The 14,451-nt window shown below is 33.1% G+C and overlaps 2 protein-coding genes across 5 annotated transcripts; one reads left to right on the top strand and one right to left on the bottom strand.

The window, feature by feature from the left end:
- Positions 1-884: 884 nt before the first annotated feature.
- Positions 885-2,861, top strand: LOC101267691 (deSI-like protein At4g17486). Its single transcript, XM_004235879.5, has 3 exons — positions 885-1,384; positions 1,464-1,751; positions 2,434-2,861. The coding sequence occupies exons 1-3, from the start codon at positions 1,252-1,254 to the stop codon at positions 2,688-2,690; spliced, it is 678 nt and encodes a 225-aa protein (XP_004235927.1). The 5' UTR covers positions 885-1,251; the 3' UTR covers positions 2,691-2,861.
- Positions 2,862-8,799: 5,938 nt separating this feature from the next.
- Positions 8,800-14,221, bottom strand: LOC101267217 (uncharacterized). Of its 4 annotated transcripts, none has more exons than XR_740684.4 (10): positions 13,896-14,206; positions 12,922-13,006; positions 12,415-12,489; positions 12,290-12,326; positions 10,522-10,605; positions 10,348-10,408; positions 9,888-9,994; positions 9,441-9,506; positions 9,112-9,262; positions 8,800-9,029 (listed from the first exon to the last, which is right to left on the bottom strand). XR_740684.4 is itself a non-coding variant. In XM_004235878.5 (9 exons), exons 1-9 carry the CDS (start codon positions 13,972-13,974, stop codon positions 9,167-9,169), a joined length of 690 nt encoding a protein of 229 aa, XP_004235926.1. In that variant the 5' UTR covers positions 13,975-14,221; the 3' UTR covers positions 8,800-9,166. The 4 variants fall into 4 exon arrangements, 2 of the variants coding, with proteins under 2 accessions (XP_004235926.1, XP_010318731.1); XR_011220153.1 differs by having other exon boundaries at positions 9,112-9,353; XM_004235878.5 differs by having other exon boundaries at positions 8,800-9,262; positions 13,896-14,221.
- Positions 14,222-14,451: the final 230 nt, after the last annotated feature.

Below are 14,451 nucleotides of genomic sequence, written 5' to 3' on the forward strand. Positions count from 1 at the left end.
TACTACCTTGTCTCCTGCTATACAATTATGAACTCCCCAGAACTTTATCGATTTCAACGCGAAAGAACTAGATAGATTAGAGAGAGAAAAAAAAGTACAGATAACAAAAATTAATAAATAAAGGAATTTTGTGTTACGTCAGTAACCCATGTTGGGGCAGCATGGATAAAAGAACTTCCTATGTTATACTCTCCAATTTTCGACAATGAAATTATTTGATAATTCAGATATTGTTATTCAAGATATTGATTTGATTCAAGATCATCGAGAGGTAATATTCATTCATTTAATTTACGGCTGAGTGACTTAAGACATTGATTTGCTAAATCGATATACAAGCAAAATAAAAACATAGTGCCAACAAAAGGAACCCAGGGCCATATTCTTCTCCAATTTGAGTTTTACTCAAATCCCCGATGATTTCAAGAACATATTCAAAGAAATTCTGACCCAGCTCCCTACGTCAAAACTGATCCATAACACATCGCCCATTCACTCTGCACGCAGAAAAGCCAATAAATTTCAGTTCATAAAATCGCAACACAAAGGAGTGGAGTTGTCGTTCGTGCACCTGTCGCCAATGAAAGAATGAGTGATCTGTTTCTTTCGAATCATGGCCTTACCACTTGATCTCCGATTTTAGCTAATCAAAAATATTAAACTCTTTTGAAAATCAATAATGTGTAAACCATGCCGAATCACGACCTATCAATATTCTTGATAAAAAAAATACTTTCTCCAAATTTGCTCTATTCATTATAAATTAGATTAATCAAATTTAAATATGAATATCAATCACAAAATTAAACCAGAATAAAATAAAATTAAAAGCACATTTCGATATGTAGTATTATTATAATGAACACACTCCAGCACTTCCCACTGGATATCATAATGAGTGTACGTTACTTTCTCCCAGAAAAATAGATCTTTTCAAATTTTAAATAACAAACAAATAAAACTGGATCACCCTACAGCTCATATTCCTAAGTTCCCTACCTTTTGTTCTTAAGCTTTTGCCCCAAATTCCCTCTGTTTTATACATTTTATGTAGTATAAAAACAACCCACTCTCCGCCAAAATTAAACGGCGCTGCACTAAAACGCCGCCGCTATCAACCCCAAAGGAAAAAAAAACACACCATAATTCAACCTGAATTTTGTTATTAAAGATTCATTTTTTTTCAATGTGGGTGTTTAATGTTTTTCTTTAACAAAGGGTGTTGCTAGAAGGAGGAGGTTTTGTTCAAAGATGCTGTGCAGAAAGAATTCAGTTAGTTGTGGGCGTGGATCGGTGCCGGTGTACCTAAACGTGTACGATCTTACTTCCATTAATGGTTATGCTTATTGGCTTGGTCTTGGGGTTTACCATTCTGGTGTTCAAGGTGAATAATCAATTGAATTGTTCATGAATTTTCATAGATCTAGTTGTTTTTTGGTTGATGAATCAAATTTTTGTTTTAGTTCATGGAGTAGAGTATGCATTTGGAGCTCATGAGTATTCGACGACGGGGATTTTCGAAGGAGAACCGAAACAGTGCGAGGGATTTACGTTTAGGAAGGCGATTTTGATTGGATGGACTGAGATGAGTCATGGAGAAGTGAAAAGAGTTATGGAAGAGTTTGCTGAAAAGTACAGGGGAAATGCTTATAATCTTATAACTAAGAATTGTAACCATTTCTGCAATGATGCTTGTGTTAAACTTTCTGGCAATCCTATCCCTAGTTGGGTTAATCGACTTGCACGAATCGGTAAGTCTCTTGAATCAATCAATCAATTATTCAAGTCGGCTATATGAATCATCATTGCTTTATTCTATTCATGTTCAAAGAATTCATAGTTAGCGGTTAGCTATGTCTCCGTTGGATATTTGATTTCGAGTGAGTTTTACAGAATTGGTTCTTGTTCTATTTTGCAGCTCAAATAGCTTGTTAATTTATTAGGTCTTTTCACACTGAAAAATAGCTTAATAGAAAATCGTTAGGATCTCATTCTCATATTACTTGTAGTTACTGTTCTTTATTTAGTATGTTCTATCGTAACGGTAACAATCTCTCTCTTTTAAGGTAAGGGTAGAGTCTGTGTACTCACGTGTTCTTAGTATTTTAGTATGTTCTGTCGTAACGGTAACAATAGTTGTAACGGTAACAATCTTTGTCTTTTTTTAAGGTAAGGGTAGAGTCCGCATACACGTGTTGTTAGAAAATTAGTACGACCATTATAAGACCGGATGTGCCCGGTAGCTATTCCCAATTGAAAAGATGGTTATGGTTAAGGTTAAAGCATGTGCCTTTAGGAAAAACTTATCTAAGAACTTCCATTGATATGCCTTTTGAGTGATTAAAAATATTGTTCTGATTCTTTTCAAACTTTGCAACTATGAGAAGATGTGCTTAATTTCAGAACTAAATCACGTCTTAATTTATGTTGTAGGTTTGTTTTGCAATTGCATAATTCCAGTGAGCTTGAACTCGACCAAAATTGGGCACCATCGTATCGAAGACAAGGCAGGTGAAGGGGAGAAGAAGAAACTAAGAAGCCGCTCTAGTAGGCTGACTCCATCCTCGGATTCATCATCTCCATCTTCGTCCTCGTCGTGTTCTCCTCCCCTTGTCACAACCTCAAGCAACAGAAGCAGAGGCAAAAGCCCAGTGCCTTCATCTTCACCATTGATAGCCAATTCAATATAGATTTCTTCATGAAGAAGAAGAAAGCCGCGCTCGACATGCTTTGTTCTGTTTTACAATTGATTCTTTTGCACCTTACTTCATAAACACTAAAGCTGTTCAGGAAGCCCTGAAAAGATTGTGTGCGTGAATGATTTCAATGAATTGGATATAAACTTCTTTGGGTATTGCGTATCATGATAGCTGCCAATTACAAAACCTAATGAATTTGTTTTCGCTTACAAGTCATCCGATCTTTTTAGAGTATAATTGCATCAAAATTCAACCAAGCAACCCTTCAAAACCAAAAGTCCCATGGGCAGAGTCACCTTACGCAATGGGTGGTCCAATTCACACACTAGAGACGAAAAATCAAATGGGGTAGTACATAGATAAGTGTTACTAACTATTATGAGTGTATATTTAATTTTACACGACATTAACGATACTAAGAAAAAATTTACATGCGTTTTTCTAAATTCTAACTCCGCCACTGAATTTATTTAGGTCCTACCTTTGTTTGCAGGAGACCGGGAATCTGCTGTGTTTCCTTTTACGGAATAATTATATTATATACCTTTCGGCAGCATTTATCAGGGTTCCTTTTTCTTAAGTTTCTACCAAATCCATCTCGAATTTGTCTACCAATCTTTTATTCTTGGGCGCCCATTTTCAGTCATAAAGTCCAATGTTTTAGACTGGAATTGGACCCACAATCTTACTGACCGACCTATAACAATTGGTACTTAAAAGTCATAATACTATCTAATTAAACCTACCAACGAATATAGTTAGATTAGATTCCTAAGTTCAAACCATATTCCATCTTTATACTGAAAGTAAGATACCAAATAACAGTAACTTGCATCTATATACTATTCATTTTGAACACAAATAGTTAGTTATCTCAAAGAATAGGCCCACTTATCATTCTTTATCTTAGCATACAAGCTGAAGGGCGGGGGACAGGGAAAAAATGAGTTCGGAGTCTAAACGGTACAAAATATAAATAAAAATTTTAAAACGGTATATAAAATTTTATATTAACCAAAATGATAATATCGCTGTACCAACAGCGACTTACTCCATCGGAAAAAGCAAAATCGCTGCCTCTGTAGCAATTTGCAAAATGTGATTTTTTTTAAAAAAAATGAAATCGCTGCCTAAGCAGAAATTTATACAATTTTTTTTTTTTTTTTTTTACAAAATCGCTGCCTAGGCAGCGATTTCAAAAAAAATTATTTTTATTTTTAAAAGATGAAAAAATCGTTGCTGGGAGCAGCAATTTCATAATTTTTGTTTTTAAAAAGAAAATTAAGGAAATCGCCGAAGAGGCAGCGATTACAATTTTTTTTTAAATCACTGCCCTGCAGCGATTTTCTTAATTACTTTTTTTTATGAAATCGCTTCCTTATTTTTTAAAATCGCTGCCTAGGCAGCGATTTTGTAAAAAAAATTTTTTTTATCAGATTTTGCAAAATCGCTGCAGAGGCAGCGTGAGGTAAGCCGCTGTTGGTGCAGCGATTTTACCGTTTTGGTTAATATAAAATTTTATATACCGTTTTAAAATTTTTGTTAATATTTTGTATCGTTTAAGCTCCGGACTCGGGAAAAAACAGCATTTTTTTGAACAATGGTATGCACCGCGGCTTGAACTATACAATCTTTGTTTCTTTTAAGGTAACGATAGAGTTTATGTACACTTTGTGAAGTAAGACCGGATAATGGGTATATTGTTATTAGAAAATTAGTACGACACTATGAAAAATTGGCTATGGTTAAAGCATGTGCCTTTCTTTAGGAAAAACTAATCTAAGAACTTCCATTGATATGGCTTTGAGTGATAAAAACATTGTACTGATTTTTTTCAAATTTGGCAACCATACTTTATGAGAAGATGTGTTTAATTTCAGAACTAATCACGTCTTAAATAAACTGCTCATGGATGCAATAACAAGAACTGAAATGCTCCATTAGACAAAATGTAGAACCGTGAATACACAACTAACATATGATAAACTGCAAAAGGTGCTGAATTGCTATTAAGCAAAGACAATGAGACATATTTACAATTGTTTTACTAACCAATCCTAGTGAACATTCTTAAAAATAACAAATAAAAATCTAATACTCTCAATTAGGCTAGCCTCATTACATCAAAAGATGGATAATTCACATTGCTAGAGAGTCAAAATCTCTACAAGAAAAGTTGTTTGCGGTGTTTAATCATACGTCTTATCTGCAATAGTTATATCACGCTTTGGGACTGTCTCATTGTTGGAGATACACTTGGGATTTTACCCCAATAACATCTACAATTCATTGTTTCAAAGTGCAGCACAGCTTACCAACAAACTCTCAATAGATACCGACGGTTAAATCCTCTCGACACAAAGAAGATTCAGGTCTCAAAATAAAAATACAGAAATTAGGGAGTAATAAATTTCTAACAGCCTATGAACCCAATCAACAAATATTAAACAGAGAGTTACAGCACACATCATCCACAAGGAACAAACAATTGCAAATTGAGAACCTATGAATCCAATCAACAAATACTAAGCAGAAAATTAATACACATCAACAAAGGCTATTCCAAGCCAGATCCAGTTGCTTAACAGGAAGAAAACAGTAGAAAATACCTCAAATATTTCATATTCAATATAGAGAAAAATCATTAACAATTAATATAATAGAAATAACTCTTTAAGAGAATCCACAATAATAACTTTCATATTTTAGAAAAGCTCAGGCTAAAAAACTCACAAATTGTACCGAAATAATAAATTGAAAAAAAATACCATCTTCTATCATCTATTAATCTTTTTACATCACAATTTAATTTATTTACTTATTATGATCGGTGAAATGAAAAATATAGGAGGTTTTCATTTCCAAGATATATACTTCAGTATCTTTATCATCATCAGCGTTTCCAAGATATATATTTCACTATCTTTATCATCATCTCTTTCACAATTTATGTTATTTTTTTTGTTGATGTTATTTGAGTTCTACATTAAAAAAGTATCTTATAATCAACCAAATCAGCAAGAAAAAGAAAATATAGTATAACAACTTTCGCATTCAAATCTTGCATTATCGTTTCTTATAAGTCACTAAGTTCAATAAAAAAAAAAGATTTCTTATTGCACTGAACACAGATGAACATAAAAAAAAATTCACAATAATAATAAAACTTATTATTTAGTAAAATATTAGCTCTCAAGGTTGGGCACGGTCCTAAAAATTAAAATAACCATTAATTAAAATAAGCAAAAGCAAAAATGGAAGATAGAAACGAGAGATTGGAAACAAAGGCAGAATGTTTATTTTCTTTTCGTCTTAATGAATAAAAGTGTGAAGTATATATAGGGATACAAAGAGATGAATTAAGCCATTTGTTCAATTCCCTTACATGAAACATGACAATTTGGTATAGAGGTGTCAAGAGATAAAAAAAAAAAACTTACAAATATTTATTATCTTTTGAAATATACCACAATTTTCCTTACAAACCTCCGCATATTCAAAAGATTTTATGCACATAAATTAAGATTTTCACGTGAATGTAATAGATTTGGTGTCTTTTGGACTATGAATCAAATTTAGATCGATAAAATTTAATTTATAAAATTACTGGTGAACTATAATATTTTTATGAATAAATAATTCTTATTGTAAATCAGAGATTTTATCAATTACATTTTGACCTCGACAATTTTTTTGTTCAACGCGATTTTGCGCCACAAGGTCATGCGAGTGTCTGATATTCATTAGAGTTGTAGAGGCTAGGCCAAAGTCTCATAGGAGCAACCACACTCCACTTCTCATATAGGTGAATTCATCATGTGCATACTGCTTTAAATTCACCATTCTTAATTAATGACTATGAATTCATTAAAAATGAATAACTCATTCCTCATTTTCAAAAGCAGTTCAAGCACTCTCAGTTACACTTTATTTGGGTCATTGTTATTCATTGTTTCATAATGTATTGTATTGTATGGTAGATACAATGTTTGGCTAAGATTGTATTGTTTGTTGCAGGAGCAGCTCAAGCATATTAATGACCTAAATAAAAAATTAAACGGGGCCTTAAACTTGAATTGTTAATAACTTTTATATAATTGATTTCTTCTAGTTTTCAATTGATAATAAACCATTATTTTTCATGAGATATAATATTTCAAATATGTCAAATTTCTTCTAATAATTTCTTCATTTTCATGAAAAGTTTACTTTTTCTATAAATAGTATGCAATATTTTGTTAAAAAAATTAATAAATTATAACCTATTATTATTAAAAATGAGGCCCCTTAAATATGGGGTCCTAAGACACATGTTTTTTTTTTAACATTGTCGAGCCACCCCTGGTTTTTTGTTGTTTGGTAACATTTTAATTGTTTGGTTTGATTGTATCGTACTATATTTTAATTTATAAATTTACTTAAATATCCTTAATTATTCTAGGGTAAGAGGTTTGACTAAATTTAATTAATTAAGGTAAAGGGTGAAATAGTATTTTGAAATATTATGTAAAGATATAATTGAATAAAGAAATTAAGTAACAATGGGAAACACCAACTTGGTTGTTCCATAAAATAGGGGTTTTCATTGTTACGTAACAACGAAAGTTAACAATACAGTACAATACATTTTAAGTAACAATCAAAACAAACATTATAGATATAGTAACAATACAATACAATACAATAGATAACAATGATCCAAAACATAATATTAGTGTGCAGTGTCAATATTAACTTGTTATTATCCGTGGTAAACCTACTTTATGAAATCTCCAATCATATATGTTTGGGTTACCATCTCAATTGACAATCACATTGGCCTTCAACCCATCTTTTTGACCTTTGAAGAATTCATTTTTTCCCAATGAATTTAATTAATTATAGTAGATTGTATAATGAATAAATTTTGAAATAAGATAAAAATATATTGGTAGGAAATTAATATGATATGTAATGATCTATGTATTAAAATATATCATCTTAGTTTAACATTTAATTTTAAAGAGATTCTTAAAAAATGCATTTATGTTTTGAGACTTTTCAATTCTTTCACTAAATTGGTAAGATAATAAAATTACTATTCCTAAATTGTGGATGAAAAAGAGCACCAAAAACACATAGCGTAGCATGCTAAAAGAATTGTGTTCGTTAAAATAAATTACACATGTATAGGACTTCATCTTGATTGTGAAATATGCTCAGCTTCTTAGTTCTAAATTTCATGTGTGAGTGATAAATTAAAAATATTAATCTCTCTATTTTATTGACTTGGCATGAACTTTAAGAAATTAAAGATTTTTTGTGGTTTAAACTAAAAATATGTCAAATATATTAAATATCTTTTAATCTTGTTTTCTTAAACGAATCATGTAAAATTGAAACTAAGAAAAGAAAATAAATATTACTTATTAACAAATTATAAAGAAAAATATGACAGATTTATTGAGTAGATTTCAAATAATAACACATATGGTTTATGACTTTTTTATCTATATAATTTAATGTAAGAGACAAATTATCTTTAAAAGTTAATAAATTTGTGTCATAAGAGTAAAAAAAGAAGGATTAAATATTAGACTTGAAGGCTCTGCAACTTAAAAAATGAATCTACCCATCATTAATATCAAAATAGGCCCTTTTCTATTATGATTTTTTTTTTTTATATTCAGAACTCAAAAACGAAATATATAAAAGAAAAGAGCAACAAAACTCACACACTATATTTTCTGACGGTTATTTTATATTTATATAATTTAATGTAAGAGACAAATTATCTTTAAAACTCACCTAAAACTTATATTACACCATATTTTCTGACGGTTATTTTATATCTAATATAATTTAATGTAAGAGACAAATTATCTTTAAAACTCACCTAAAACTTATATTTTGATTGTACATTCATTTTTCTTTTTTAAAACATATGAGACTTGATGTGTTAAAGTGAAAAAGTTGATGGAACGAGACCTTTAACCATCTACTGCCAGGCAAATCATTCAACTATTGAATTTTGTTAAGGCATCTAAATGCATAATTAGAGTGCATCACTTAGAACACTTACTTAAACCCACCAACGAATATAGTAGATTGGATTCCTGAGTTCAAACCAAATTCCAAATTTTTATACTGAAAGTAAGATATCAAATTACAGTAAATATTACTATTCATGTTGAGCACAAATAGTTATGTCAAAGAATAGATCTATATCTTAGCATACAAGCTGAGGGGTGGGGGAGAGGGGAAGAAAACAGCATTTTTCAGAACAATGGTGTGTTTAAGAACAATGGTATGCACAGCTTCATGTGCGGCTTGAACGGGGCTCTCCTGCATCTGAATGATACTTGTATTATCAGCAAAACTCATCTCGAACAAATTTCAAGATTCATTCACTATATGGAAACAGAAAACATACTTCCAGATAAAGAAATTATTTGGTTCACACAGTGACATGCCGAACAGCTGACTTCTTAGCCCTGCTTTTCTCTCATTAACTCGACAAAATTGTCCAGGATTAGTGGCCAAGCAAGGGTCGAGTCATAATTGCTCAAGTCTGGAAAACTTATCTGTTGCACAAAGACATCAAGTCAGGAGATGAGACATTAATCTTTTAACGTTCAGACCTCAAAGTCCCCACAAGGCTTCTGATGGAAGCAACTGTCAGATAACAACCAGATTGCTCATATAAGATGACGACACAAATAGGGTAATCAAAAGAATTGACAAAGTGAACTGAAGATTTACCTCGTTAACAAACCTAAAGAATCCCATCCATTGATCCATGTTTATAACCTTGTAATCAACCTGCATCTGCATCAGTAAACAAGCACGTAAGTGTACTTATTACTATAATTAAGAAAGATTTACTCTGTCCCTTCACTCTTCTTTGGGTTTTAAAATATGACAAAATGACAAAAATCAGGCATGATTTTCAACGGGACAGTCGCCTTTTACAGCGAGGTCGATGAGCATCCACAATTAAAGGAGCTATAGATTGCAGCTGCGATTTTTCGGTAAAACTAATACTTCTCACCATAAAAAGAACTCCAAAAGCATCCTAAAGGGCACTATCAAATTCACACCAGTAAAACATAACAATTATATTCTTCTTGTACCCTGCCGAGCAAATGCACAGTTTAAGTGAATTAAAACTCAGACTATTAAATAGCAAGAGGAGCATAGGGTACTCACTCTCAAATACTGAATCAGAGCATCAACTTGGGGCCGAAATTGAGACCCTAAAACGAGATCCAGCAGGAGACAAATGCTCTCAATGTCTATGCTCTTCTGCTTCTCCTCTAGGAAAAAAAAAAGAAAAATTGGTAATCAGAAGAAAAAAAGACACAGTTCAAAGATCCAATTCAATGTCCCAACTTTCACAGCCAGCCCCCGGAACTTGCAATGAATGGGAAAACCATTTAAGAAATAGTTACTGCATGAAAACAAAAACTAAACCTAGCATAAGAGGACATGATGTTCTTCCCAGCTTCAAAGCCTTATATTTAATTATATACTTTAAAATATAACAAAGCTATTATGTTCTGTTTCATCTTTGTTATCTTTTCAGTCTAAAGCTGATCAATGAATCTTTCCCTCCATGAATTAACATAACTTAATGTTTACATAACAGGCGACAGTGGTAGCACCATACCTGTCAAGCAGTACTGAAATGCATAGGAGTAAAAATCCACAAAATTTGATGGCCTTCTAACCTTGTAGAGAAAAGAAAATTTGGATATTAGCAGGAATAGAACAACACTCCTCACAGCAGAAGGGTACCCAAAAATTCACTTAGCATGAGCAGAAGTTAAAATATGACAAGTACCTCCTTCTCAAGTTCTGGAAGTGCTTTTTTCAATTTCTGTACTGTGTCAGCTCTTAATGCTTTGAGGCCTTTCCGCCACTCGTTCTAGTAGTCAAAACAATGGCGAGCCAACGTCAAGAAGCACACAAGCAAGTATAAGCAAAAAAAGTAACAAGCTGAAAAGTAGAGGGCAACTGCATAACATAACAACAATATAATGGGTTCAAATCATTATTTCAGATTTCCAAAAGGAACGAGTGGGAAAATTTTGTTATCATGCCAAATCAAACATTCTACAATGACTGGAAATCTGAAATAGTTGCATTCCTAGGAAAAGCTGATATACATGTGTCTTCTTGCATTTTATAAGTGATGGATTCTACTGCTTGCTCAATGAAAGTAAAAATGTCAAAGCCTAATCTCACTTTGGCACAAAGGCAACCCTCCTGTAAATCTGTGTGCTAAGCTACAATTAATTGGACCGACAACTCAAGCATAATTATGAATCGAGTAACGTAGAGATCCAAGTAACATACCATCAGTGATGCTTCATTACAACATCAAACCAATGCATGCCTTTCAATAGTGTAACAGATCAACTAATATATCGACTTGATTTTCCTACAATAAGCACTTCTTTTAAATGCGAGTGGTGTCTGGTCCAACTTGCGGGCACGTCAAGAAAGATTGTGGCTATCAAAATCGAACCAACGACCATCAAGTGCAGATCATAATGTATTCAGTCAAGCTAAGTGAGATAAGCAAATTTGATATCTTCAGGAATTCGCTTAATCTTGTTAGGTAGGTGCTTTTCTTTTAGTATTCGCAGGGAGTCTGCTTTAAAACTGTTCGCCCTGTACCCATATAAGTCCAATTCTAAAAATTCGAAAGTGGATGGCAATATGTGACTCAACTAAAGATCTTCACGTCCAATATTATACCTATGCGTACACATAAGAAATGTATTGAATCAATTACTTTTACTATTCCACCGGTACCTGCTAACTCCTACTAGCATATATGCCAACCTAGAAGATGGAAGAAATAACCTAGTACTTGCTTTCTGCCTCCACTAGGATCTAAAACTGTAATCTCATTGTCCCCCCCCCCCCCTCATTAACCACCAAACCATTGGGCAACTACTTCCAAACCATAAGCCTGGGATGAGTTCTTAACATAACATTCTCTAATGCGCATGTAAATGTTCAGTTCCGTTGTATTAAATGTCATACTAGACAAAAGAGTATCTCTCCCTATAAAAAAATCTGAACATGCTCAAATAGGCATATCCAAGTCACAGGTGGCAAAAGCATAATTCTTCATTATCCCAAGCAAAAAGACGCACATCAATTCCTCCATTTAACTTGCTATGTTTTCCGGGATACAGCTTGGCCTGGGAAAACTATGCGACTGTAATTCTACCTGGCTATTGCCTTTTTCCTATGTTATTACTCTGTTAATCAGCACATGGGCTAAGAGAGGTCAAGCATTTAATAAACTTGAGACTTAGATCAACTTTTCAGCACCCTTGACCTACCCTTTGGTACAAACTTCCTAAGATAACAAGCACACACATATGCCTGGAGAACAAACACCAGCTTTATTCAACAACGGCAACGACATACCCAATGTAGTCCCACTAGTGAGGACTAAGGTCACCAGCCTTATTTGACAACTACGGTAATCGAATTAACAGCAATAACAGGTAAGTTGATAGAAACAGCAAAAACAGTGCAGTTGATTCTGAAATGCTAAAGTAATATTAGTGCTAGCCAACGCAAAGACATACCAGGGAAAAGTATCCTTGTTTTTCAGACTGCATTTTCCTAAAATTCAAAGACAATATTTATTAAACCTCTGAAGATTCATGATACTTCATACATACTGACAAGTAATCCGGTAAAGGGATCTTACCATGCAAGCATCAATATCCTGACGTCAGTATGTTCGACTTCCAAATCAGAACAAAGAAACTCAATTCCTTCAGGGCTAACAATGAAAAATATAAAGCACATTAATTGATTGCAAAACTGAGGAACTTAAACAAGCTGGTGAAACTGCATTTAAGGCGGAAAAAGTTGGATGACAAACTCAGAGGGGATCCAGGATGGGTTCAGAAATCATTGAGTCTGGACTCAAATAAAAATTATATTTGTCCATATTTAGCATATCTCTCAACACATAAACAGGGTTTGAGCCAAAGCTAGTAGGTTCAATTGAACCCAGAACTTATAATGTACATCCACCCCTGAAATATCCATATATTCTTCTCTCTTTATTCAATTCATAACTTTCTTGCTTAAAATCTTAGATTTCCTATGGACTACTACAAGTGAAAACAACAAAAGATAATTTGTAATGGTAGGACTATTAGAATATGAACTACACTGCTGGGAAATAAAAATGGTAATGCATACTTACTCAATCATACCAGACGAAGAACTTGCATATGTATGAAATAATTGATCGATACGTTCTAGCTCCTTACTTGCTGCTTTACTTGAAGCTGAGCAAATTGACAACAAAGTGAGATAGTGTAATGCATCTACAGTGCATACATTATATTTCAACATCGAACATAAATGGAAAAAGGAACATTCATGTCCAAGAGGTCTAAATAGACCAGTAGAATAGTTCTGAAGCACTATGAAAATGCTTCAGCCGCTACAAGACAAACACCAAATCAAATTGATTTTCTTAAAGATCAAATACAGCAGAAAAATATATTCAAAAGCATCTCGATGTAGACAATAAAAACAACATAGATACGTCAAAGAATTTCTTTTAGATGACCTATAAATCCTTATGGGTCCAACCTTTAGGATCAACTGTAGCCTCCAGACGGATTAATGGAAAGAGGATGTTATCTTGGGATGAACTCAATGATTACGCCTTCATTTTTAGTTTGAGCTCAGGAGGAAGAGTGATTAGAACTTAAAAGGTAAGCCGGTGAAACCTTAACGCACCACAGGATATGGGAGAAAACAAACTTCTAACCTATAGGGTTCGTTTTCTTTATCTATTGTTCAGTTAAATGAGGATTCTAATGATCACAAAAAGCTTGGCAGTGACTAAAAACAACAATCTAAAAACAATGCAGTTCAAGTTATTACACTAAAACCCTATTATCATGAACATTTGACTCAACTCTATATAAATTTCCAAAATTAGGAAGCCGCTAACGCAAATTGAATCATTAATTTTCAGCTATCTCCACTCCAAATTCCAAATTCCAATTTCCAAGGGGTCTACCTGATCTATAAGGTAAGGATTACACATGATCTATGAAACTCTAACGATCAGACAGGCATTACAGAGAAAGGCAATTAAGATTGTGGGAAGAGATGCATTGAAATCAATGATTAAATTAAAAATTGAGGAAGAGGAAGAATTACCAGAACGAAACAAATCGGCGGCAGGATTGGTGGATGCTGCAGAACCAGTTGAACCCTTTTTGGAAGAAGTACGAGGCATCTTAAGCGAAGAAGAAAAAGAAAAAAGTTGGTGTAGAGAAGATGATGATCCTCGGAGTGAACGGTCCAAGGGTCTCGAGAGGACTCGGAAGCGTAGAGGGTGAAGATATATGTGTGTGTGTGTGACGCACTCTCAAAGGCGGCGTACGTGTGTCAGTATAAAAAGAGGAAGCTTCGCTGGCGATTGGGATCGACGAATTACAAATTTCAGCTGAAAACAGGTATGTAATTTCTATCTAAGTTAATATAATCCGAATCTTTAAATATTATTATTTTATAAAAATATTATTTAATTAATAAAATTTTAAAAGCACAGATATTGAGTAAAAAGATTCATTTTGATTTTATTCTTTGGAGATGAAATCTCAAAAAATTTAAATGAATTCTTTTGTGTAGATTATACTCGTGAAATTTGAAGTCATGATTAATAGTCTTATTTATCTCAATAAAATAAAATATGTTGGATTATCTAAGTGAA

This window comes from Solanum lycopersicum, chromosome 3 (assembly GCF_036512215.1).
Source record: "Solanum lycopersicum chromosome 3, SLM_r2.1".
NCBI classification, from domain to species: Eukaryota; Viridiplantae; Streptophyta; class Magnoliopsida; order Solanales; family Solanaceae; genus Solanum; species Solanum lycopersicum.